A 27,917-nucleotide genomic window follows, 5' to 3' on the forward strand; every position below is an offset into this window, starting at 1 on the left:
TTTCACAGGGTGTTACCACACAGTAACAATTTTTAATGACTAATTTCAGTCACTATTTTTACAAAACCAGCGTTCAGATGTAGGATGCCATGAGGTGCAACGTGCACTGCCACAGTAAACAGGCTATATGACAACAGGCAGGAAAATATACAACAGCTTTTGCATCTATGTACATACATGGAAAAATAACCTTTTTACGAATACTGTATGACAGCATTTTGTGGAAATAATCCAGTTTTCTAAATGTAATATTTTATGCACTATTATTGTGCTCCGGCCTTCCAGGGAGAGATTTATACTTGATTAGAAAGAAGTCTTTTTAGTAACTGTGAAGTGGGGCCTGGTTTAAAAAAAAAAAAACAAAAGCGCATCTTAAGTGTTAGTGAGTGCTTTAAATTATGCTCAGCTTACCATCTTAGTCCTCGATAACACAGGTAGTGTGCATTGTTCTAAGGCAGGAAATTCACTCATTCAGCCAAAACAAATACACACAAAATCTCAGAACTCTGGCCAGTTTTCATTCTATAAATATAAAAGATCTGGTGTTGCCATCACCCATAAATAACCCTCTATATGTCGATGTAAAATATGCAGTGTATGTTGTAAGGCTTGGGTATGTTATTAGAGCTCAACAATGATTTCACAATACAAAAAGTGCACAAAGATTAAAAGTCAAATATACATTTTTGGTCATTAAAGCCCAGCCATTGCTGCAGAAACAGCATGACGGACCAAAAAAAAAAAACTTGTTCCTTTTTATGCTGCTTGGTTTGTTTCTCAAAATGGAATGATAATGGAACAGGGTAAAAATATAACAAGCATAATCACTAAAATAAAAATAAAAAGTGAACCCAGAAGCAGTTGATCTGAGCACAGTTCAGCACAATATATCCAAATTTTTTCCTCCTTCTATGATTTTGGGGGGGGACCCTCATTACAAAGTTTTTTTTTTTTTACAATACCCGTTCTGCAGCTCATCATTCAGCAAATTCTGTCTCATCTCAATTACAGCCGAGCCATCTGTGTTCCTGACTATTTCTTCAATAATACTCTAGGTACTGTACAGGCCCCATAATGCACTGGTGCTGCAGCTGAAAGTGTACAGGAGTATTTAAAGATCACTAATTAAAAAAAACAAACAAAAAAAAAACATAGCAACCTTGACTGAGCACAGAAACCGTCATATACTGAGCTGTCATGCAAGCTGAGCTCAAACCCAAAGCATATTCATTGCGTTAAAGGGAATGCAGTTTATTGGGTGAGGGTCAGTCATTAAGTTGGTCAAATATGGCCAATCCTTTTGTTCTCCAGTCCATCCTGGTCCATCCTCTAGGCATTGAGCACCCTCCATCGGTCACTGTCGATGCTGTTGATGCTGTGTCCAGTTCCATAGGGGCCAGACACCACGTCGTCCAGATAAGCCCCTGAAGTGTCTATCTGTGTGCTGGAGTAGGAACTGTGCTCCAGCTCCTTCCTATTGCCCAGACCAGAGGAGGAAGTGTGAGGCAGGTGCACATCAGGCTCGTCCGGCTCGTCTATCTGAGACTTGTAGGAGAACAAGATCTTTGGCTCGGAGCTGAAGTCAAGATGGATATTGAGAAGGAAAAAGGGAGAGGAAAAAAAAATATGCAGGATCTTACAAGGATGCAATGTTGATTTACTATAGTTATAAACTAGAACTGCTGCCTAGGCAGGGGTTGGCAATATTTCAAAAATATGATATTTTAAAGACATTTTTCTGATAGCGCAATGTTTAGATATATAAATAGCACAACACACTTATTTGTGTTTGATTTACACACTCTAGGCTCTAGACTTCGTTCTAGCTTTGTTGGCAGATGAGCACAGCCAGCTAAAAGTACACTTCTGACATACACTCGTCAGAAACTAAGGCTACATCCACACGACAACGGCAACGAGATTTTATTTAAAAAATTATCGCGTCCACATGGGCAACGGATCAGTAAAATATCAGGTCCATATGGCAACACAACGCTTGCTGAAAACGATGCAATACACATGCCACACCTCTACGTGCGCTGTAAGACGGTCCCATCGGAGACGCCAGAACAATAGAAGAAGGACGCATGCGCATAAACCCCTTCTTCTACCTGGTGTGAAGCACTCACAGGAACAAACACACAACAACAAGAAGAAGATGGCTGCGACTACGTGAGGAAATCGTGCCTTCTGTGTGTACAAATTAGTTTTTATTAGTGTGCAGTTTTATATAACTTAATTTTCTTATTGTGTGTGAACATTTTGAAAAGCATTTTTATATAATTTATATAACTTTATATTGTGTGTGAACATTTTGAAAAGCAGTCTTATCCAATAAAAAAAAAGAAATTCAAGAAATGGTTCAGTTACTTGTTTATTTAAAAGAAAAGCTGTATACAAAAGTGAATGCAATGCAGTGGTTCATACAAAACAGCGAGAGTGCTGCTTGTTCTAGTCATGTGGTTGTGACGTCATCGTAAACAAATCCGTTCTACTCATCCAGATGACTTCGCAACGGCGCTGTTGCCAGATTTTTCCACTCTGGAACCCGTTCTCAAAAAATATCGTTTTGGGGCACCCAAAACGTCGGTGCCGTGTGGACGCCAGGCCGAAACGATAAACAATTTTATCAGATTCACCTGAATCCGTTGCCGTGTGGACAGGGCCTAATTCCTTCTGAAGTCATCCCCCCCGTCACCTTGTCTATCGCTAGTGTGACCGTTGGGCAGATGGTTAAAAATCTGTGTTCCTTGGATTCCTGGCTCAGCCAGGAGCTTTAAGAATGAAGTTAAGGCTCAGCACTGATGGAAAAAAAGCCATTTTAATTTATTCTAAATCAACTACTGCTCTAACATCAGATGATGACGATCTACATGAATTTATAGTAGCTAGAAAACCATCTCAAGATTCAGAAAGGAATGCTAAAAGACTAAAGGCAGGGAGAAGGAGATTTAAAAAAAAATAATTTAGTCCTGCTGGGTCAAGGCCTGATCTAGGACGGGGGTTCTCAATATTTTCTACTTTAAGGCCCACCTATTCATACTTGCAACGAGTTAAAAAAGATCCACAATTATTTTGGCTCATCTATTCTATTAGAATCTAATAATCTATTGTCAAGTGTATTAATGGAAGACATCACTCCCTGGTACAGATGGGAGCCCAGGGATTTTTTAAAAATGCAATAAAAACAAACCATTCAATTGTAGGTACTGTATTTAAAACTGTATGGATGTGCCAGAAGCCAATATAAAACCATGCATGCGTGAAACCAGGCATTCTCAGTCAAAAGGGATTAATGATCCAAAAGTGGATCCAAAAGTCTGGTCCATTAACACAAGAACTTATTGCCATGTTTGTGTACAGCGAACAAGCAAGTTATTAAAACCAAGACGTACACTCAAAAGAAGTGGATATCGAAACCACTCAATGGGATTAGATCATTACACGCTAACAAAGAAGGATTTTTCCTAAGAGTCGGAAAATTATCCATCCGTTGAGATGCCCAACATCTCAACGTGATAATGATGGCACTTCGCAAAGCCTTTATGAAAACAGCTTCCATATCTGTGCACGCTGATTGTGCTCAAATCAGTATCAGTGTTTCCCATAACAACTGGGTCCTACGGTAAGTGCACGCACAAGGCGCTCTGTGAGCGAGCGCCGTCACTCGAGCTGCGCCAGACTCAAGTACACAAAGGCGTGACAGTCAAGTGTTCACCTGCTGTACGACCACAACTTTTAGCTCAGGTGTATATCGCCATACATCGCCACCAAAATGCCTCATTTTCATTGATAACCCATGGCAAAGCATCGCGAGCTGTAGCGTGACCATAACTTAAAGGAGAACTGAAGGCAAATTTTTATTATCAAAATTCAAAATCAAAAATTTTGTAGCAAACAGATATGTAATACCTGTATCTACAGTATGTGTATGTATTAAAGGAGAACTGAAGGCAAATTTTTTTAAAACCAAAATTCTATTTCTCATTTTATTAAATATAGGAATGCATTTTTGATAGCTATTTTGTCGCTGCTATAGCAAGTTATGAGTGTTTGAAATACGTTCTGTAATATATCAGTCCATATGTCAAAGCAACTAGGGATGTTAACCGATGACCGTTTGACCGGTGGTTGACCGAATCAACGTCAACCGGTTAACTTTTTTTTGGTTGTCGGTTAAAAAAATAAAAATCAATCGTTTTGAAGCTGCCGATTTTGGAGCGGAGAACCTGGAATTCCGTGTTGTAAACGCTTGGGGCATGCCATACGGTGTAAGGACGACAGCTGACAAATCAGAAACACCCATTCAGTCATGTCCCGCCCTCCCGCCCCAGTTAAAGACAGCTGACAAATCAGAAACACCCATTCAGTCATGTCCCGCCCAGCTGCCACTCAGCGAAAGAAAACTGTAGACACCGGCTTTTTCGCTTACAAATTACTATTCTGTTTTTTTTTTTAATTATTATTAGAAGGCACATCGAGTTTAGTCCTGCCTTGGCCAGTGCATTCTGAAAGTATGTTTTGGTCTGTAGCCAACAATGCATGTTATTGCAGATCATATCTCTCCACACAAACTAAAGGCGCAGATGCCAACTTTTTTTTTGAATCGCGCAGATCCGTTTTTTTTTTTTTTTTGGGGGGGGGGCGTTGGAGTGTCTGATTGTAATTTCAAGGTGGATTCTGTATTAAAATTACTAAACAGGCGGGTGCCGTTGCAGTCCATGAGGCGTGGGGTGTGTGGGAGGAGGGCAGTGGATCGGGGGGCTGCGCGCGTTTGCGCGGAAGCAGCGCAATCAGTTTATTAAACTGTACATTAAAATTTTGCGCGGCTTCGGCGTGTGCGGCTTTCCGATTTGCTGTTTTCTTCTCGTGCTTGTACTTCCTGTGTTTCGTGGACTGTGGCGGCATTTGCTTATATGCAGAATTTGCTTTGATGAAGTTGTGGTCGGACGCTTGGGAAAGGAAGCTCGGATCTGCGCGATTCAGCTGTGGAGAGGGCGGCATCCGCCAAAAGGCGCGCCGTTTGCATCCCTGTAATAATTCCAATTCTAGAATTTTAAACTCATAGGTTAACCGACTTTAACCGGCTAATGAGGCTCGGTGGTCGGCCACGATTTTTTTTAGTTTTCGCCATCCCTAAAAGCAATGGGCGTAAACGAGATTCGCTGAGACCTGTGCGAGACATCGTAGGACGGAAGTAAAACGTACAGCGGAAATCAAAGTGACCGACATCTGCCAACGTTGTCAAAAGACGCGCGCGCCCTCTTTCGAATGCTGATGTAATCAAGCCAGAAGTTTTGCTTGTTTTGATAGCAATCAGGAAAGTTTGAAAAAAGTAGGCAGTAATTGTCATTTAAACTCGTTTGTGTGCAAGATTTCGTTTGGAAAACAGTTTTCAAAATAGCAGCACTGACACCTGGCTGACACTTCACGTTTCGAAGTCTCGCACAAGTCTCGTGAAGATCGCGCAGATACATGACGCCTGCTGTGGACCAAACGAACTAAATTCAACATGGCTAAAAACCGAATAGGCTGATAAGTATAATATATAACTGCAATTTGTTTCCAATACGAGTCACAACATAAGGTTACTAAAACCGAAACGGAATTGAATAACACGTTAATTAAGAAATAAAACAAGTTTAAAAATGATGTATTAAAGGAGTTCTCCTTTAATAAGGAAGATGTGACGTTGGATGCAACCCAGCAACTGTATCCTACTATGAGTAAAAATTAGCTTCAACTTGGAAAAAAAAAAAAAAAAATTGCAGCCACGACCCACGAGTAAATTTAAAAAAAAAAAAAAAAAAACACAGCACACTGATCCACTAGTCTGTAAATCTTTACTTACCCAAAGAATCCTTTGAGGAATGTTACGTAGATGAGAGGCGCAAACATGGAGAAATAGAGGAATGTGGTGACATCAACACAGCTGTGATCAAACACAGGTTTAGTGAGAACCGAATAAATTCCATACCTCAACTAAGATCACCGTTTGTTGGTGAAAGAGGGTCTTACCACAGGCCTTCTATGATATTAGCACAGAGCAGAGCACTACCCAGACCCTGTACCATATTCAGCAGCGACAGAATGGCAGCATACACGTAAAAGCTCCTCTTAGCTACAGAGAAAGATGAAAGACAGATTAATAAATACTTGATCATATTGCTTAGTTCAGCTGATGTTATAGATAAAGGGTGAATAAAGAATAAAAGCTTCACCCACATGGCAATGATATTCTTTCTCTGATTGGGGTTTTGGGCAGAACAACGATCAGAGAATAAACCTGTAGGGGGAAAAAAAAAGTGACACAAATACCATACTTTTCAGGCCAACACGATCCCGTGTAAAAGACAGACCGCTCCTAACACCTGTCTGTTTAGAGAATCCGAATGAAAACAGCACTCTGTCGACCCCTTGTGTAGCCAAGTTTAGATTTTATCCCCTGTGGCCTGGCAGTGTATCTGACTACAAGTCGGATGCCGTTTACAATCTCGTTCCACACTTAGGCTAATGGAAAAATTTGAACTTATTTTGCTTTGTTATCCAAGTCGCAGCACACAAAGAAAGCCAAAGATAAAAAGTGCTTTGTAATCCAGAAAAAATAGTCAGGAATAAGGAGTGCTACAACAGGAAAATAATCAACAACAGGGTGTTCATGGTGTTACACTACCACCCTGAAGTTATCATTTTTCCAATAACAGCACATCCTGATGCGTTTTACTCCTCTGATTCCAGTCATTTGCCGATAGCTGCAATTTATTATTATTAAACAATGACAGCATAAGTTGTATCCATTTATAGTTCCGTTTAATCATGAAAAATGTCTGCAGAGCAAGTGAGTTCCTGTTATGACTTAGATTACACATAGTGCTCACTTCTCTTTTTTCTCTCTCTGGAAGGTAATAATAAAAACGTGCAGCTTGTCACGTTACCGAGAAACTTCAAAGCTCTCGGCCCTGAAGACCTTCCTGTCAGAAAACTTATTTACAGCTTTAATTCTGACTGTTACAAAGCAGAGACTTTGCTAAATAAGGTGTGCTAAATAAACGTCACACCACAGAAAACATCAGTAATAATCTCCATATCGTTCATTACGCATATTCTATAAATATGTTAAGGTGGAGGAGCCGCCGTACGGTCTGTGTGTAACTTGTTACTATAGAAACGGACAGAACTATAGCATATTCGAATGATCACATGAATAAAAACCTGCAATTTGTCTTGAACCTGGCGTTATTATCTGTGCCACGCTATTGTAGAAAATTAATCAACCTCTTCTGACCAATCAAATGTCACTGCTGTGGTACAAGTCAATTTATCAAAGCCAGTCTTAAATTAATCTATCCACGGGGCGGCACGGTGGTGTAGTGGTTAGTGCTGTCGCCTCTGTGCGGAGTTTGCATGTTCTCCCCGTGTCCGCGTGGGTTTCCTCCGGGTGCTCCGGTTTCCCCCACAGTCCAAAGACATGCAGGTTAGGTTAACTGGTGACTCTAAATTGAGCGTAGGTGTGAATGTGAGTGTGAATGGTTGTCTGTGTCTATGTGTCAGCCCTGTGATGACCTGGCGACTTGTCCAGGGTGTACCCCGCCTCTCGCCCGTAGTCAGCTGGGATAGGCTCCAGCTTGCTTGCGACCCTGTAGAACAGGATAAAGCAGCTACAGATAATGAGATGAGATAATCTATCCACATGCACTGGATATGAGCAATTGCACGCTCTGATTGGCTACTCTACTACTAGGCTATCAGCTCATATACCATGAGTAGAGAAAAACAAAATGGCAGAGCGTGTTGCTGAACCAATCGAGGACAAAATAAAAACTCTACTCGAAAACAAAACCCCAAAATTATCAAGTATTTAAAAGAAACAGAAATAGCTAAAAGAATATAGTCCCCCCCGGACAGCTTCTGTTCCACACTCCAGCCCAGTTGGTGGCAGTAACGCTCCTTTAAATTGGTTTGCCAACCACCAAAAAATCCTGAATAAGAACCCCCCCCCAAAAAAAGGAATAAAAGTATCATTTTTTTTCCGAGAATTATGATAGCATTTTTCACAAATTCCGACTGTCATTTCACCAGTTTGTTTACATTCTAAGCAAAAATTATTTTGTTGGATGTTTTGCATAAAGTTTTCATTTATCAGATTTGAAAAAAATTAAAATGCCCCGTTTCTCAAAATCCAGTGAATGTGGACAGAATAAAACAGTTATTCCACTCAATCTCATCGCACGTGGCGCACCGCGCCTTGTCGGCTATCAGCTCATGTACGACTCGCTTTCGTGGAATAACTTAAATAAAATAATAACAATCTCTGAGTTAACACAAACTGTCTTGTTACCAGGAAGAAGAAGCACGAGCTGGCCAACCAGAAATGTCTCCCTCCATGACCGTAGATATTGAAATCATCAGCAGAGAGATGCTGATCTGGGTACAGGATCTCCAGCGTACCCTGTAATATATAAAAATGCGTTCATACATTTATTCAACAAATATATATATATATTTCAGAAATATGCTCATTAACTGACTGCGATGTCTAAGTCCTCACTCTCACCTGTGTAACTGAGTAACCCAGTGCTAACACTGCAGTTATGGCCAACACCCTTTTGATGCTCGACTTACTCTCCAAATGACCTGCCGCAATAAAGCACAACATCACAAGTCTATAGTGAACACGGTCAGTCAGTCATAAGCCTTTTCAACGGATTCACACCAAAATGATTTCATTTAATGCTAAACAAATCCTATATCATAGTTAGGCATGGGAACGTTGTCTAGACTTCAGTCTATTACTGACAATGTTAATCATGCGCTCTATAGTGTTGTGGGTGAACAAGGAAGTATCTTCAGTCAGACTGATCAGCATACAGCGTTCCACTGAACGCCACAGAAAATCCTTCCTCCCTACTGCTGTCAGACTTTATAACTCCCTCTTTTATTACACACCCACACAATAAGCTGCTCTCCCTGTTCCTTTTTATGCCGCTTTTTTTGGCTACTCATTTGTACCTTGTTTATTTTACTGTGTTTATTACACTTAGCTTTATAGTAGCACTATACTTTCATATTATTCTTTATCCATTCTGTGCATATTCAACATTTCCTTCAGGATCAATAAAGCTTTCTGATTCGGATTACTGAAAACTATTTCCTAACTGAGCAGTTTCAGATTCAGGTCATATGCCTTCAAATCCCCACAGTTTCCCCAGATTAGTGGAGCCTACCGAAAGCCAGTCCTAATATGATAACGCTGAGCTCGATGGTCAACAGGAAGAAGCGTGTGATCTCCCACAGCACCTGGAAGCAGGACACAGCTCTTATCACTTTTTATTACTATACAAACAGCAATAAAAAAAGAACCCACAATGACTCAGCTTGAGTTGCTCTCCACCTTCTTTACCAACAGCATAACCAACTCTCAGGTGTGGAAAGTGTTAGACTACCTCTACAAAGTGAAGTGAAAGTTAAAAAAAAAAAAGGGATGTGTTCTTCAATTAGCGTTACGTGTGTCTAAAGATAGCTTTGGTCTAACAGTACATTGGTTTTCCACTTCAGCAGAACAATGGGACTCATGTGACAGCACCTGTTCTTCGTGCATGCGACTACATAGCTTCCATTAGGTCAGGGTTTTTCTTGTTTGTTTGTTTTTGCAGTAGGGTAGTTCTTCAGTAACAGACTTACATTCAAGGCAAAACGTGGTAACTTTAAGTTGCAGAACTCAAGATAATGGTATTAAATAAAGATTTCACACTGTATGGGGTTTCTTTTGACCCTTAAAAAAAAGCATAGAAAAATTGGATACTCTGGACGCAAAATCTTTTATGAGAAAAGAAAAGTCAGGAACAGAATTACGTCAGAAAAAAAACCCCCTGAACTTTCAATCTTAAAATTCAAACCAAGATTTCTCTGAAGCAACATTGCTATAACCAGTGTTGGGCACGTTACTTTCAAAAAGTAATTATAGTTACTAGTTACTTTTCCCAAAAAGTAACTGAGTTAGTAACGGAGTTACTTTGTCATAAAAGTAACTAATTACCAGGGAAAGTAATTATTCCGTTACATTTTGTGCCCCCCCCAAAAAAAAACAAATTCAATTAGTGTAATCATAATAAAAGTGAATGTTAAATGTGTTTAATGACTGAAATGGACACCTAACAGAACCAATTAGTAACGTTATCTACACTATAAATATTTTTGTGGGACAATGTGAGATAAGACATCTATCAAATTTAATATATTTTTGTAGTTATTAAAATTGTTACTAATTACTGGCCACTGACGAGGACAAACGCTTTGTTCCTCGACATAATGTGCATTGCACGTAGACACTCTTGCCTTTTATTTCAAGTAATGAAAAGTCCTGTCTGTATTTCCAATGTGAAAGCGCAGTGTTGGGCTGACCGCTCGCCATCGCTGTCTCTTCTGATTGAAAGTGTGTGCAGTAGTGCAGTAGGCGTGGCCTACCTACGTATGTTGTCCAAATCTACTCTGATTGGCTTACTGTGCCGTTGTCTCGCGTCTCCCCGCCCCACACTAAAGCAGAGGAAAAAAGGCTGAACGAGCAGCGTGCCAGATGAAAACAGCTTTAATAAAGTAACGCATAGTATTTTATTGTAAGTAACGGGAACGGCGTTATAACGATGTAAAAAGTAATTAGTTAGATTACTCGTTACTAAAAAAAGTAACGCCATTAGTAAAGCCGTTTATTTCTAACGCCGTTATTCCCATCACTGGCTATAACTGGGGTGATTATTTTTAAATATGGCCTTCAGTACATTTTGCCTTGGATTCCATACTTTAGCAAAATCACTGATCCAACAAGTTAAGGCAATCTTAACTCTTTACCCCTTAATGACAACCGCGTGTATATCCCATAACGACGACATATGACGCCGGCGTATATGCACCATAATGACGACATTTGACGACTCTGAATTTGCCTCTACATATGCATTTTACCCTTTACAGGTATCCCAGGTGAATATTTATGATAAAATGTATGAATTTTGAAAAGATAATTGAACAACGTTATATAAAGCATATTTATAAAGTTGCAGTAATCATTTATTGTCCACCAGTTGACATGAATTCTTCATGTAAAATGTGAAGATTGGTTTTCACACAGGTATTCCTCACCTTCCAGACACTACCTGTGAGTTGGTGAATGTTGAAATGTAACAGTGATTTTCGTATTCTGCGTCATGTCCTCTTTTCAAAAATGTATGATAAGTCATGATTGTTTCAACATAATAAAGGAGAAAACTGATATGAACAAAACCTTGTCTTTAGACTTTTTTTCTTGTAAATATGTTCTAAGGGTGAACAGTATATACATATACAAGAGTGGCTGTAGCAACTGCTTTAAGGGGTAGAGTGTTAATAATTTCATATTTTTGGCCTCTCTGCTGAAGAACTGCCCAGTCATGTTATAAACAGAGGGGTCATATTAGCATATAGGCAACTTAAAAGAGATACGCGGAACCATGGCCTCATTTTTTGTTTATAAATGCCCTGAGACCTCAAGAATGGCACAGGAATAGTTTTAAGCGTTAACAATAAATCTAATACAGTAATTTTTACGATTAAAATGATTCATATAGGTAGCGGTCTGAGGGAATGACCTTGACATCTGTGACGTCACAGCAGGAAGGCTATTAGACTCATCACCATTTCCGCTATACTAAAACACAGAGCTGACTGCAACTCTGAGCCTCCATTTTGAGCTAATTTATCGCCATGCCATGTAGAGGTGTTGCTGGCTGGTGCAGCAACATGACAGAAGGTGGATTTACGTTGCATTCATGGCCCAAGAATGTTCAAACTGCAAAGATTTGGACGCGTTTTGCGAGAAATTCATGGGCGCATTTTAATACCGTACGAGACCTCTGATCTGTTGAGGAGCGTTGGCTATAAGCCCAGATTGAAAGAGGGTGCAGTACCAACAATTAAAGGAAAATAAAATGACAAGAAAAGGAAAGTAAGTCCAGTTGCACCAGTTCTTCCAGAGTGTGAGCCGAGCAGTAATGGCGGAGTACTCAGTATGGAGAAAATGGAGAATGAGTGGACCAACCGTCTGATTTCTCCGCTGGATATGCTCGCCTCAGCAGCAATATCTCGCCCTTACGTGGAAGAAGTGAACGAACGAAGAACTGAAAGCCAGATTTGTTTTGAAACAATCGGCCACAAGATCGGCCTTCAGGAAGCGAGAACACAGACGGCTAAGCTCCGACTCTCATTTGGTTACATCGCAACACTCGTTGTTTACCTGCATTTAGATTAATACATGTAACTTGTATTGTGTGTTTAAGTTACCGGTATAAGATTATTTAATTTGCTTCAGAATGTGATTGTCTCAGTTCATCTGAATATTTAATTAGCCTTTTACGTTTTATCAGTGAAAATGCATGCATGTACATGTATGTTGCGCAAGTTATAACGCCTATCCTGTTTTAATGAGAGTCACATGAGACTGTCAGTTCAATTCCATCCAATTCTCTAGACGGCTTTGTTCTCTGGCTTTATTTCGTAAGGTGGCCGACGTGTCACTATTGGATTCACTTTCCGATGGCTTGAACTGATACGGTTCTACATGTATAGCAGTAGCATGTACACACACTCCAATTTCAGGACTATCACAGTCAGATGTATTACTATCTGTGGAATCCAAAGAATCTCCAATAAATCCGAACGAAGAGGCCAATGCAACCACTCTCGCCTGCCGAGTCTGGCTTTGGTCTATAGCTGTCAAAGGCCTCGGCCTTATAACCAGTTACTGCAGTGATGTCACACACTCAGGGCTGGCTGGCTCAGTGGGGCAGCTCGAATACCAACTTTGCGGTCGATTTTAACTCTCAAAAATATATATTTTTTTATTCCCATTTATGCAGCATACAAGAGTCAAGGATAGAGATACTATACATTCAGAAATGTATTTAAAAATAAAGGTTCTGCATACCGGTATCTCCTTTAAAAGCTTAAAACTATTTAGATTTTCCAAATCAGTTAAAAGGCCAAAACAAGAACAAAAAAAAACAGGTAGTGTGTACATGCACACATGTTCACACACACGCAGATACTCAAGGAGTACTGTGGACCTCCACATTCATGCAATTACCTCATCAGCTAATCATGTGGCAGCAGTGCACTGCATGAAGTCATGCAGATACAGGCCAGTACGGTTGAGTAATGTTCATATCAACCATCAGAATAGGGAAAAAAAAGAATGGCGAGCTCAGTCAAGATGTTTACATGCACAAAATAGTCTGGGGTTTTGTATTTATTCTGAAAAAGACAATATTCCTACTTAGCTGTTTACACGATGAAGGAAAATAAAAATTCTACTAATGTTCCTGTTTACATGCAGCCGCACGTCTTGCAATCTGTTGTGTCGTTGGTTTGTGTACAACCATAGAGGAGCCATACACAGACCTGACTGTGAACAGGTAAGAGGCTGTATATCACAAACCGACAAAAAAAAAAAAACGTAATTAAGACCATTATTCCAAATGCGCTGTATATCTTTCCAAAGACTGCTCCTAAAGCCTGAATAATATCGGCATATCTCATACGTCTTAATTGGAAAATGTTAAATTCGGAAAAAGGCCAAATAATGGGATATGCTCTTTACATGCAAGCCTCAACGCCAGGCATTGCCTGAATGCCCGATTTGCCCGACCAGAAATATTTTAGCGAGTTAGGCCCGTTCGGGCACACCTATGGTCGGCTTCTTTAAGCACAAAAATGATTTTCGAGCAAGTACATCACAAAAAAACAAGACGTATTAACCAGCATCCTTGCCTCCCCTGGAATCACTATTTTGTTTTTTTTTCTTCCCGATTTGTAATGCCGATTCTGACTGGCTCACTTGAGGCGCACGTGTGCATTTGTGCTTTCATCACTACGAGTGGTCGCTGGTGCCCTCTACGGTTTCCCGGGTTGACTCCAGGACGTCCACACACACACACACACACACACACACACACACACACATACATACATACATACATAAAAAAAAAGCTAGTGGTAAGTACGTTCAATGAATGGAAAAGCATGCTTTTGTGTCTCAAATCGTAAACCACACCCTCTGCAGTAAATATATATCATTTACATAGTGAATTGTCCCACAGATAAATATATCTTACCCCATTTATCACTTGACATTGGCCCATCAAGACAGGACTGCAGTACAGACTCCTGTTTTATAATGTTTATAAATTAGACTAGATTAGATTCAACTTGGTCATTGCACATGTCACAGGTACAAGGCAACGAAATGCAAATTGCATCTAACCAGAAGTGCATAGCAGGAAATAACATAAGTGTAATATGCAAATATAAATGTACAGAAATTACAGGGGATGGAATGGTATAATGATATGATATACTGTAGATATTTAGTTTTATAATTCAGTATGTAAAAAAAAAAAAAAAAAAAAATTTACTGAAGTCTATAATTTTAGTTTTATAATTCATGTTTGCAATATTGATAGTCATTGTTAGGCAAAACAAAGTGTGTTTTGTGCCCTAAACTCTATATAAAAAGACGTATTACGTATTAGCACAGTACACAAGTCTTACATACAGTATATGATATTGATTTAAGTTTCATGTTTTTCAGGCTTGTCTTGTTCTGTTGCAGAAATAAATGTTGCTTTAAAAAAAAAAAAATCACGTACTTTTGTCTAAATAACTCAATTATACCCCTAGAAAACACATCAGCATTGCCTTGAACCGTGTACTTGAAAACTTGCCGAAATGCTGCAAAATTTTAGGGCAAAGGGAAAGTCAAGGGAGGGCAAAAAAATTTTTTGGCACCATTTACTCTGCAGGGCAAAAGGCGTCAAAAGTTAACGTCGAGGCCTGACATGACCTGTATCAGAATTCCAAAATTCAGAATATTATGCTGTGTTCACATATATACCGGTACGAAAGTGGTATAACTGTATCGATACAAAGTATACCGGTACAGTTTAGTGCATCTGTCCACACTAGCGAGAAATGTTTGCGGTTTTCTTTCACGGTAGTTGAAATGCGCGTGCGCGAAATGTTTCCGTGGTTACCGAGTAACTTCCTTCCGAGAATATGGCGGATGAAACAACGTGTGCGCTTTTTGTTGTCAATGTACAGTCTGTATTTCTGGTGGTCATTTATTCAGTCGAATCGTATAAAACGCGCGAGGCAGTTGAGAAAGAAACAAAGAAAACCAATCTCCCTTTCTCCCCCCCTTCCCTTCTCTTACCTTCCCTTTCTCCCTCTTTCCCCCTCCCTTTTCCCCTCTTCCCCCCCCCCCTTTCTTTGCTCCATGTAGCTCCACGGTCGTTTTGAGCCATTTTGACGTTTTATTTACAGCTGGAAAGCACGGGCGTATTGTATTGTATGAATAACCCGGAAGACGTAGGAATGGTTCATTGCGCATGCGCATTATATTTGTATCGATACAGAACCGCTTCATCTGTTCACACTACAGCGAAGCGCTACAGTACCGATACTGTACCGGTACGAAACCCATACATTTGTGGGTTTTGTACCGATACAGTTATACCACTACAGTTCCGGTATAGTTGCTAGTGTGGACAGGTGTTGCGGTACGAAAGTAGTATCGTATCGGTGCAAAATCCCTAGTGTGGACAGGGTAATAGTGTGCATGTAAACGTACAGAGTGATTTTGACCGTGGCGTGATTTTGGTGCCAGATGGGCTGGTCTGCGTATTTTCTATAACTGGTGATCTCCTGGAACAACAGTCAGTAGAATTTACTCCGAATGGTGCAATAAAGCCTCGTTGATGAGAGAGAGAGATCAATGAAGAATGGCCAGACTGGTTTAAGTATCAGATGCTACTACAGATGATTACTGTATCATAGTGTTCAGTAGAAAAGTGACTCAAGCTAGTGTTTTGCAAAAATAATGGTTGCCTGACTTGATTTCCAGTGTTTGACAAATCACTGGTCTACACTATTTCTAGCTAAAGTCATAGTCCATTAGTTACAGTGTGGATCATGTGGGGATGGAAATAGTGACTAAAGAATAAAATAATGGATTGCTGGTCATGCTGTCCAGAGTAAAAGCACTGCAAGTCATAATATGTTTATTATTTACAGCATTACACGTCAGCATAAAATTTATCACTTGCTCCAAGTCTTTCTCTTCAGAGCTATGCTGTTGTTGTAGTTTTTAAATGGGTTTCTACAGCAGCAATCACAGATGTGTTTTCTGGACAAAGCAGAGTCCCTACTGCTTCCTTTCAGAGCAGATGTGTGGATTTTCTTTACCTTGTCGATGATGATAGCTGCACTGGATGCACTCACAGTCATGGAAACAATTGCTCGAGTGATTCCGACAACTGCCACGACAAACACCTACACAGAGAGTATGAGACAGTGAAATAAAAACGCACACACAAAAATAAAAAAATAAACAAATAAATAAAAAACTCAGGCTGTCACACTGACAGAATGAACATGTCAGGGCTTAGATTATTTTTCTCCAAATGTCAAACTGTCACAGGTAAACGGATCAACTCACCAGAATGTAAAAAGTGATAAAGATGGGGCTGGAAGTAACGCGGATCTTGGCGCGAGCTGATGGAAGCTTCCACATCAGGAACACGAGGAAGGCTACATTTGGCACCAGCAGCAGCAGGTCCCAAAAGCGCACCCTAATGCAAGATTAAGACTGTGGTCTTAATTTAATCACATTTGCATAAACACTTGAACCTACAGACAATCCAGAATAAATGAAAACTCCACCCTGAATGAATGAATGAATGAATGAATGAATGAAATTAAATATGTTTATATTGGAATATTCAATATATGCTTAGCAATTCTGGTGCTAATACGTTGGTCTGTGCTGTTAACATTTTGGAGTTAACTCCTAAAAATAAAAGGAAAAGAGCTTGAGCTAAAGGACTAAAGTCCTGCTGCGTCGTTATCTTAAAGTGCATATCCTGGACCAATTTCCTTTTTTTTTTATAATATGAAAGTATGTCGCTTTGCACACTCATCCAGAAGGGTAATTTTGCACAAGGCCATCTGTCTACAGCAGAAAAAAATACAATAACAAAATGCGTCTGGAAAAATCCCAAGGGAGTCTGGAGCCAGATTCGTGACGTCACCTGTGGAAGCGCCAGCAGGCTGCGATAGCTTGCATGGTTTCAGTGCACAGCCTGTGTAGACCAAGCGCTCCCATTTCTCGCTAACTGTCCGGTCTTTTGGGAAACGATGAGTACTAATCCCATCAAGATTGGTGTTGCTACACCCTCCTACGATACATCTGTTAACCATTTTAATAATTACATGATAACGTTGAAGAAATTTGCAGAAAACCACCAGGTTGTTTTCTCATAAACAAACCAGCGCTGACGTAGGATTCAGAGGGAGGTGTCCCGCACGCGACGTCACGAAAATCAATGTTTGCCGGGAAATCCAAATGCCAAGTTTTTTCAGAGGTGGACCAATTCACCTCAAATGGCTTGATTTCAACTGAATTTTTCTGGTATTGCGCAAGGTAAAAAAAATTGCACAAAATGCAAAATGTGACAGATATTTGACCAAAGTTTAATATAAAATAGGAGATTTACATTGATCTTGCTCCTTCGCAGTCCGGTTTCCGTCAAATCCTGCGCTCTGATTGACTGGCGAGCGGGTCCGTATCAGTTACGGACCTCTGGCGACTCGCGCGTTCACAACAAACATAGTAGCATTTTTTGTCAACATTTATCTTTTTTTAATAAGATTTATTTATAAGATTATCAAAAATGTTATAAATTTTTGCCAGCATTTCTCAGGAGAATAGCATTAATTTTACAACATGGGTAGCGATAACGACAGTGTTCACAGTGAAAGCGAGTTTTACTACCCTGAGGAAGATGAAATAAAAGAAAACATTTCAGGAGAAAGCTAAAAACCTCTAACTGTTGCTAACGCCGAGCAAAAACATGGCTGAATCCTGAATGACTCCTATTTGTATAAATAGGGGACTACATAGGCGGCAAAATGTAGTTTTTTCCTGCCATGGAAGTGCACTTGTATACCGAGGAGGAAGCAATTTGCATTACAGCCATGAATGAGGATTCAAAATGGCGGCTCGGCTCGGTTTTCCCTTTCGGGCGCTCTCATTTTCTGTTAGAATTTGGTAAAGAAAAAAATATATATCATTTACCAGCTTAAGGTTGGTCCGTATGGTGAAATACCCTGACCTCGGCTTTGAATACTGACCTCGGCCCAGAGGGCCTCGGCCAGTACTTTCAAGACCTCGGTCACGGTATTTTCACCATAACTAAAACTGAAAGTGTATCTTTTAAACAAAATGGAAACTTCTCAGTAAAACAGCGGACTTTCCAGCGAGACACATGCACACAAAAAGGGAAGTGAAGGCTCACTGTAAAATCAAAAACCCTAATAAAATAATACAATATAAGCAGCATTTTGTGTGCCTCAAGACCAACAATACGATAGCTATACTGTTAGATCTTTAAATAGCATACAGTTTAAGTGATATGGAATTAGATTTGATGAAGTAGTAACCTGATATACTGTTTCCACATGCAAACACGAAGACGACTTCTTAATAAGAATCTTACTCGGTGTGGATCACACTGAAGTGACACACACGTTAGACTGCAACAGTGATCCACTGCACTGAAAGCAACAGTCATCACACTGAGCTTTCAATCAAATAAGAGCTAACAGATGTGAGCCCTGGGTTTATTCTTGCTGTGTACGGATAAACCTACCTGGAGGAGCCGATATCCTCGTAAAGCACCCGCAGGCAGCCGTGTGGTTGGGTGATGTTGGCTTGGGATGGCCATGTGGGCAGAACTGAGGTGTTCTCGATAGCTGGAGGCAGGGTGCCGTTATTGTGCTGCACAAACCAGCTCACCGTCACCGACACTGCATCGAGCATTCTGCATTCACAGACGAAAACATGTGTTCAATCACACATTGTACATGAAATTTCAAACTTACATGTGCCAATTAACAATCTAGTCTCAAACAAGGTGCTTCCCTGCCTTGCGTCCAGCGTTCCAGGGATAGGCACTGAATTCACCACAATCCTGACCAGGATAAAGTGGCTACTGTGCATATAAATAAAGGAATAAACAAGTAGTACACAAATGTGCACATAGCTACACAGTAGAGGTTTGTCAAGAAAGTAAAACAGGGCTCGACATTAACTTTTTAATCCACTTGTCCAGTCGGACAAGCAGCAAGATTTTTCACTTGTCCTGACCATAACCTTTTTATTACTACGTAATTACTAGCGAAATGAAAGGAAAGCGAATAACAAAAGTTGATCAAAAAGCAGGTATACTAATGATAATCATTATGCTTTAATGATTTATAGTTTTTCAATAAAATTCAAACTTTAACTGTAACAATAAACAAAAACTATTCTGGTGCTTGTGTTGTTGTAACCCATTACCTGATCTGCAGTTTAAGGAGTTAGACTCACCCGAATTCAAAGCTTTTCGAGGAAATAGTTAAATCTTGATTAATCCAGTAAAATCTGAAGTATAAATTAATTTAAAGAAATGAAACCGAAAGAAAACAAGTTGGACATGATAAGGGTGACAGAATCACATTGTGAATGAAAGCAAACTGAAAGTGAGTTTGGCGCTGTGGTAAAATTCCCCTGGAATTACAACATTTGGGATGGTTAACATCTCATCTCATCTCATTATCTGTAGCCGCTTTATCCTGTTCTACAGGGTCGCAGGCAAGCTGGAGCCTATCCCAGCTGACTATGGGAGAAAGGCGGGGTACACCCTGGACAAGTCGCCAGGTCATCACAGGGCTGACACATAGACACAGACAACCATTCACACTCACATTCACACCTACGGTCAATTTAGAGTCACCAGTTAACCTAACCTGCATGTCTTTGGACTGTGGGGGAAACCGGAGCACCCGGAGGAAACCCACACGGACACGGGGAGAACATGCAAACTCCGCACAGAAAGGCCCTCGCCGGCCACGGGGCTCGAACCCGGACCTTCTTGCTGTGAGGCGACAGCGCTAACCACTACACCACCGTGCCGCCCGGGATGGTTAACATGAACCATATAAAAGAAAAATACAACAAGTGTCTGAATGAAATGAAGATTCACCACAGATATTTATTTTATTAAGGTATTTGATCGCCATTTCTCTGATTTCAATTAATTAAAAGTCTAATAATCTATTTTACAGTTATTCCAAGAAATCGAGTCGTACATGAGCCAATAGCCGACGAGGCACGTAGCACCGAGTTGGCTATAAGCCATGTATGACGAGATTGAGTGGAATAACTGTTTTATTCTATCCACATCCACTGGATTTTGAGAAACAGAGCATTTTTATCTTTTGCAACTTTGACAAAAATTTATACAAACCGTCCGACAAAATCCTTTCCACTTAGAATGTAAACAAACTGGCAAAATGACAGGAACAATCTGTGAAAAATGCTAGAATAATAATTCTTGAAAAAAAGATACGTTCTTACCATCAAATACTTTAAATATTTTGTTGCTTTTTTTGTATTTTTGGGATTTTGTTTTCGAGTCGAGTTTTTGTTTCGTCCTCGGTTGGTTCAGCAACACGCTCAGCCAGTTTGTTTTTCTCTACTCACGGTATATGAGCTGATAGCCTCGTAGTAGAGTAGCCAATCAGAGGCGTGATTGCTCGTATCCAGCGAATGTGGGTAGAATAAAAATAGATTGTAGTTATTTTTACACACCGACCTGCTGTACTTGGCTTCCCCGGAATTTCGTAAACAATAACACAGCCGGCTCACTGAGGGGACTGAACTAGTTTTATTGGAACTTTATCAGAATGCCCTTTATTCTCATTGCATATTAACATACAATGAAATTTATTGATGTAATTATTCAAGAATTACCATAAAAATGGTGAATTTCAGCAAATATTCAACTTGTCCCGTCGAACATGCAGATGCGGATTTGACTTGTCCAGACCAAACATTTGGTTGTCCCGGACAGTCGGGCTACTGTTAATGTGGAGCCCTGTAAAACAGTAACTGTGCATGCGACAGCTAGCTGCGCAAACACAAACACACGTAGCTAGCTAACATGACTATGGTTGTGTAACACTGGTGAAAATAAGACTGCTGGCAAATTGAGTTATATCACAAAGCACTGCTGAATGCTCAAATCTGATTGGTCAGAAAGTACTGACTACATTCACTGCTCTAGTAGCTCTAGCTGTAAGGTTTATATTATTTCCACTCATTCTATCATTTCTAGAATAACAACATGCACAGGGACTTTCATGGCAGTTGCTTCACGTACATGGATTTTAAAAATGTGTGTAATTATTGATAGTGATGTTTTCTCCGAGGAAATGTTATTTAGCATTTTTGAAGGAATCTCCAGAGTCAGAGCTTTGTAACAGACCGAGGTAAAGCTGTAACTTTAAGTTTTTACGACACAGGAAAGTCTTCAGGAGAGCTCCTCACTCCCACTGCTCCTTTCTGTCTGTGTTCTTGGTAGAAATTACAGGAGTCTGTAAATATGTTTGTGGCGGAATGACCAAAGATGATTTTGTCCTCAAAGAAACATTATAATCTATTCTATTCTAATAAAACATAAATTCTATACAGTTCTGATAAAAACAATTCTATTGACTTATTATAACACTTCTATTCTGATAAACTTGGCTCAGGTGGATAAGGCGCCATACCATAAATCCGGGGACCCGGGCTTGATTCCGACCCGAGGTCATTTCCTGATCCCTCCCCGTCTCTCTCTCCCTCCCGCTCATTTCCTGTCTCTACACTGTCCTATCCAATAAAAAAAAAAAGTGAAAAAAAGGTCCAAAAAAAAAAAAACGATCTAATGAACATGAATACTACCACATAATATTCAAAAACTGTTCACTGAAAGAGAAGGGAGTTATAATTTAAGGGGTTTATTTAAATTTAAAAATTACAGGCTGCGCACAACCAAGAAAAGTTTTTGTATTTCTGTTTGTGGGGGTGAAGCGGTGGAACAGTTTAAATGAGGAGCTCAAGGGATGTCCAGAACTTGAAGCGGTTTAAAAAGATGTACGATTTTCACAAGGTATAAGGATGAAGGAGGTTAATCATAACTGGCTGTTTACTGTGTATTTTTTTATTTTGTTCTTTTTTGAATCATCATCTATTTGTTTTGTTTTTATCTTGTTCTTCTCCAATGTGAGCGTGGTATTAGTAGTAAACTTGTGTGTAGACATATGGATATACATTAGGGTTGGGCGGTATCCAAATTTTGATACCTTTAAACCGTCTCTGTGTTTTCCCGGGGTATACGGTATTACCGAGAAAAAAATATTTTGTTTCGGCCTACTGTGTAACGTGCGCCTATGCCTCAAATGTACTATTTAAAAGCAGCATAGCGAATTGTGTGCATTGTGGTATGGATTAAGCAGCAAAGCGAATTTTGTGCATTGATGAATGGATTAAGAGATATTTCAAAGCATCACGCAACTCTTCCTTCATCTTGAAAATAGCATTCAACTGTCGTTTACACATGTCTGCGTTGAAACGCCATTTGCAGCACTATTTCACCTGCTCCATCAAAAAAAAGTACACGATGAGCAGGATCATACCCTTTCAAGCATGGGAAATAAAAAAAAGAAAAAGAATCAACCAACACCCAAGTCCGTTTAGACTGCGCGATAAACCATATTCTTCAGCGCAAATGAGGCGAACCTAATTCAAATGCGTGATAGCTGCACAAGGCAAAATCATATGGGCCCACGTCATGCCATGGCGGGGAAATTAATAATCAAATGGCCTTACCTTGCTTAAAACGTTGTCTTGATCACATAACTCCTTACAATTATTCCACTTAAATCCATACGGTTTAACACACCCAACAAAGATAGCAAGCGCATTGCTAATTCCCACCAGAAACCTAACAGTTTACGCTACGATGTTTTCTTCCGTTTCTTCAGATGATGACATTTCAAACGTTTATTACCCACATCCCAAATGTCATACGTTATATTATTTTACCTTGTTGTTACTCATGTAACCTACTCAAAACACAACTCATTGGAGAGATCTCGTGGAAGTGGAGTACCCCAGGCTATGGTGTGCCTTAGGGGACATATTAGATTTTTCGTTTGGTTTGAAACCAAAATACTGCCACACTGCCGATGTTGTATTTTTTTTTGCCACTAACTCGTTATCTTGACTTGCCATCTTTCAACCGCGGTCTCGGTCTCTTTTTTTTTTTTAGATAGGACAGTATAGAGAGACAGGAAATGAGCGGGGGAGAGAGAGACGGGATCGGGAAATAACCTCGGGTCGGAATCGAACCCGGGTCCCCGGATTTATGGTACGGTGCCTTAGCCATCTGAGCCATGACACCCCCGGTCTCAGTCTCTTGCGAAGCTTTCTGTCAGACTCCAAAATGTCACGCAGGGTTGCCATGGTAACGACATAAACAACCCTGCACGCGATGAAAACTTCTTTAGGAAATTGATAGAATTAGTGAAAATACGATCACACAGTTATTCGGGATGATCTTCAATTTATTATTTTATATTATGACCTCATGTACTCCATATTTATTTAGATATTATATATTTTTTTAAAATGACGGTAATGAGACCGATACCGTTGGTACTTTTGGATACCTCGGGATACCTTCTTACCGTAATACCGCTCAACCCTAATATACATATGAGTGGTTCCACGCTTATGGGTACTGAAATGGGGACATGAACTTATTCACCTAAAACCATTTCTTTTTTTACCATCAGGTCACAAAACATGTAATCTTTAATGAATGATATGTTAAAAGATAACTTTAATTTTCTGAGATGTAATAAAAACATATTTATATGCCAAAGTCAAGCCTATGAGTTCCAAAATGATGTCTGTTACATTACTTCTGTTACGATTGTCCATCTCGCGTCTGTTACAAATTAATTACAATCTAGCTATATACCATGTTAATCTTATTGAAAGAATGTGTATGTTTATTCTACTACACATGTTTATTAATTATATTTGCTAAAACATCACCTTCCTATGTTTCAAAAAGTAATTCTACATTGTTAAAATTGAGAATATATATGTCCACAACACTTCTGTTACGTTCTGACTTTGGCATATAAATATGTTTTTATTACATCTCAGAAAATTAAAGTTATCTTTTAACATATCATTCATTAAAGATTACATGTTTTGTGACCTGATGGTAAAAAAAGAAATGGTTTTAGGTGAATTTTTAAAAATAAGTTCATGTCCCCATTTCAGTACCCATAAGCGTGGAATCACTCATATATAATTAATTATATGATATAGTCATAGAGAATTGATATCTGAATAGTTGAAGTAATAAGTAATATACAGTGTTTTTGGCTGCTCCCGATTAGGGGTCGCCACAGCGGATCTTTCGTCTCCATCGCTCCCTGTCTTCCGCATCCTTCTCTACCACACCTGCCACTTTCATGTCCTCTCTCACCACATCCATGTTTGGCCTTCCTCATTTTCGTGTGCCTGGCAGCTCCATCTTCAACATTCTCCTTCCAACATGCTCTGCATCTGTTCTCAGGATGGGCCCATACCATCTCAGTCTCAACTTAATTCCCAAACTCTCTACATGTGCTGTCCTTCTGATGTGCTCGTTCCTTATCCTGTCCAACCTCATCACTCCCATCGCAAACCTTAACATCCTCAACTCCGCCACCTCCAACTTTGTCTTCTGTCTCTTCATTAAGGGTACAGTCTCCAATCCATCCATCACAGCTGGTCTCACTACTGTCTTATACATCTTACCTTTCACTTTTGCTGGGACTTTATCACAAATAACTCCTGAAATCCTTCTCCACCCTACCTGCACTCTCTTTCTCACCGCCACTATTGCAGCCCCCGTTTTCCTGCACAGTTGACCCCAGGTGTGTGTGTATATATATATATCATTATCTCTGGTCACTTTATCCTGTTCTACAGGGTCGCAGGCAAGCTGGAGCGAAAAGGTGAAAGGCGGGGTACACCCTGGACAAGTTGCCAGGTCATCACAGGGCTGACACATAGACACAGACAACCATTCACACTCACACCTATGGTCAATTTAGGCCAAGTTTACATTAGACCGTATCTGTCTCGTTTTTTTCGCGGATGCACTGTCCGTTTACATTAAACCGCCTGGAAACGCCGGGAAACGGGAATCCGCCAGGGTCCACGTATTCAATCCAGATCGTGTCAGCTCCGGTGCTGTGTAAACATTCAGATACGCGGATACGCTGTGCTGAGCTCTAGCTGGCGTCGTCATTGGACAACGTCACTGTGACATCCACCTTCCTGATTCGCTGGCGTTGGTCATGTGACGCGACTGCTGAAAAACGGCGCGGACTTCCGCCTTGTATCACCTTTCATTAAAGAGTATAAAAGTATGAAAATACTGCAAATACTGATGCAAATACTGCCCATTGTGTACTTATGATTGTCTTTAGGCTTGCCATCCTTCCACTTGCAAGTAGTAAGTGATATGCACCGGGATCTCACACACACAGCGGCTCAGTCCCGAATCGTGGCTCGTGCACTTCACTAGCGCGCTCTGTGAGCTGCGCAGGGCCAGAGTGCACACCCTCCAGAGGGCACTCGCTGTTCAGGGTGGAGTGATTTGGAGCGCAGGATGCCTGCGGAGCTGAGCGTATCCGTTTATTGGCGTTGCTGTGTGCAGGCGAATCGTGTATTGGTGTTGCTGTGTGCACACTAATCGTTTTAAAAACGTTAATCTGATGATCCGCTGATACGGTCTAATGTAAACATGGGCTTAGTCACCAGTTAACCTAACCTGCATGTCTTTGGACTGTGGGGGAAACCGGAGCACCGGGAGGAAACCCACGCGAAGAACATGCAAACTCCGCACAGAAAGGCCCTCGCCGGCCACTGGGCTTGAACCCGGACCTTCTTGCTGCGAGGCGACAGCGCTAACCACTACACCATCGTGCCGCTAGATAATCAATTTATATTGACTAAAAAAGAGGGGTGGGGGACATGTAAACTCAAAACTGCTTAGTGTCAAGTCAAGTCAACTTTATTGTCAAATATGCTATACATGCTCGGCATACAGCACAGATGAAATTTCAGTCCTCTCTGACCCACGGTGCAAACAGGCAATGCAATAAATAAAAACAGAATAACTGAAATAAACAATATAAACAGTACAAACACTCTAGATAAGAACTAGTGCGTCCTTGTTTGTATTTTTGTTTTGATTTTGATATATTATTATTACCTATATTATTTATGGTTTGTTTTCTAATTTGGTGGCTTTTTACGTATTCTTGTGTGAATGCTGTTTTGCTTTTCTTGTTTTCTGATTATTTATTCATCGTTTGTTTACAGATTCTAAATAAACTATCATCATCAATATGTAAATGAGTCTGTAACGGCATCCAGTGTCTGCCTGAGGAGGATTTAGATCCGGCTCCCTGAAAAAGACTTAGACAACAAACAACAACATTTTAGGAAATACACTACTGTTCAAAAGTTTGGGGTCACCCAGACAATTTTGTGTTTTCCATGAAAAGTCACACTTTTATTTACCACCATAAGTTGTAAAATGAATAGAAAATATAGTCGAGACATTTTTCTGGCCATTTTGAGCATTTAATCGACCCCACAAATGTGATGCTCCAGAAACTCAATCTGCTCAAAGGAAGGTCAGTTTTATAGCTTCTCTAAAGAGCTCAACTGTTTTCAGCTGTGCTAACATGATTGTACAAGGGTTTTCTAATCCTCCATTAGCCTTCTGAGGCAATGAGCAAACACATTGTACCATTAGAACACTGGAGTGAGAGTTGCTGGAAATGGGCCTCTATACACCTATGGAGATATTGCACCAAAAACCAGCAGCTAGAATAGTCATTTACCACATTAGCAATGTATAGAGTGCATTTCTGATTAGTTTAAAGTGATCTTCATTGAAAAGAACAGTGCTTTTCTTTCAAAAATAAGGACATTTCAAAGTGACCCCAAACTTTTGAACGGTAGTGTACCTTGTAGACTAAATACTTATTCTAGACCTATACATGACTAAAATACGTTTGGGAGATGTAAATAATGTTTAAAAGAAACCAGAATATGAATGCTAACCGACATTAGCTCGTCCTTTCTGTTCGAGTTGAAGTCAGACTGTTTCTGTAGAAAAACATAGCCATCGAGATAAAATACCAAGTTCCTCCTTTAGCTTCAGCTCTTTCACTAACAAACAAACAAACAAACAAACAAACAATCCCATAACTGGAAACTCACTCACTGCTTTACTGACGATCTAAAGTGTATAAATATGTCACTGATGATCTTCAGCACTGCAGCTTTCTGTCAAAAGCTCAAGTCACTAAAGTTTCTGCCCCAAACCCGTGATGTTTACATAACACTGAGGAATCGAGCTGTTGTTAGCTTGTGTTCAAATCTCATCAAAACAACCAGCAGCAGCAAAACGACAGAAAAGTAAATACATTAAAACGTATGTAAAGCATTCCCTGCACAACCAAACACTGGCTATCTGACGCTGAATCTTAGTAAAGAAACATTATCCAGCAGAACAGCTGCTAAACTTCGAGCTAACAATATCCGCCTTATGCTAACACATTTTCTCCGTGGTAATATTTTTAGTTAAAGCTATGCATTTGTCAAGGTATATTCCCCCCAGCTATGCTAACTGTCCTAGCTAACCAGTTCCTAACTTAGCGTAGATGCTAATTATTAGCCGCGACTCTGTGAAGAATCTGACTTACCTTCACGAGAACTGATTTCAAATCAGGAAAAAATGTATTGCACAGAATCAGTCAAGTTGTAAGCAAGCAACATAGCAGCCCTTCTTCGGTCTGTGCTGATGTTTCCAGCTGACACAAACAGCAGCTCGATAACCGACATGAAACAGGTAGAAGCTGTGTGTGTGTGTTTTAGCCACACAGCC

The 27,917-nt window shown here is 40.1% G+C and overlaps 1 protein-coding gene across 1 annotated transcript; it reads right to left on the bottom strand.

Annotated features, from left to right (window-relative positions):
* Positions 1 to 27,917, bottom strand: tpra1 (transmembrane protein, adipocyte asscociated 1). The gene is made up of 11 exons (XM_060919495.1): positions 27,736 to 27,917; positions 18,735 to 18,905; positions 16,523 to 16,655; positions 16,270 to 16,356; positions 9,225 to 9,297; positions 8,555 to 8,634; positions 8,339 to 8,449; positions 6,226 to 6,286; positions 6,019 to 6,121; positions 5,852 to 5,932; positions 1 to 1,576 (listed from the first exon to the last, which is right to left on the bottom strand). The coding sequence occupies exons 2-11, from the start codon at positions 18,902 to 18,904 to the stop codon at positions 1,330 to 1,332; spliced, it is 1,146 nt and encodes a 381-aa protein (XP_060775478.1). The 5' UTR covers position 18,905; positions 27,736 to 27,917; the 3' UTR covers positions 1 to 1,329.

This window comes from Neoarius graeffei, chromosome 4 (assembly GCF_027579695.1).
Source record: "Neoarius graeffei isolate fNeoGra1 chromosome 4, fNeoGra1.pri, whole genome shotgun sequence".
NCBI classification, from domain to species: domain Eukaryota; kingdom Metazoa; phylum Chordata; class Actinopteri; order Siluriformes; family Ariidae; genus Neoarius; species Neoarius graeffei.

Excerpts from the sequence above, each read along its gene's own strand:
- tpra1 (XM_060919495.1), bottom strand. The coding sequence starts at position 18,904 with ATGCTCGATGCAGTGTCGGTGACGGTGAGCTGGTTTGTGCAGCACAAT. Across the intron at positions 8,450-8,554 it reads TGGGTTACTCAGTTACACAG|GGTACGCTGGAGATCCTGTA; the intron begins GTGAGAGTGAGG and ends TATATATTACAG. Across the intron at positions 6,122-6,225 it reads AGAAAGAATATCATTGCCAT|CTAAGAGGAGCTTTTACGTG; the intron begins GTGGGTGAAGCT and ends CTTTCTCTGTAG.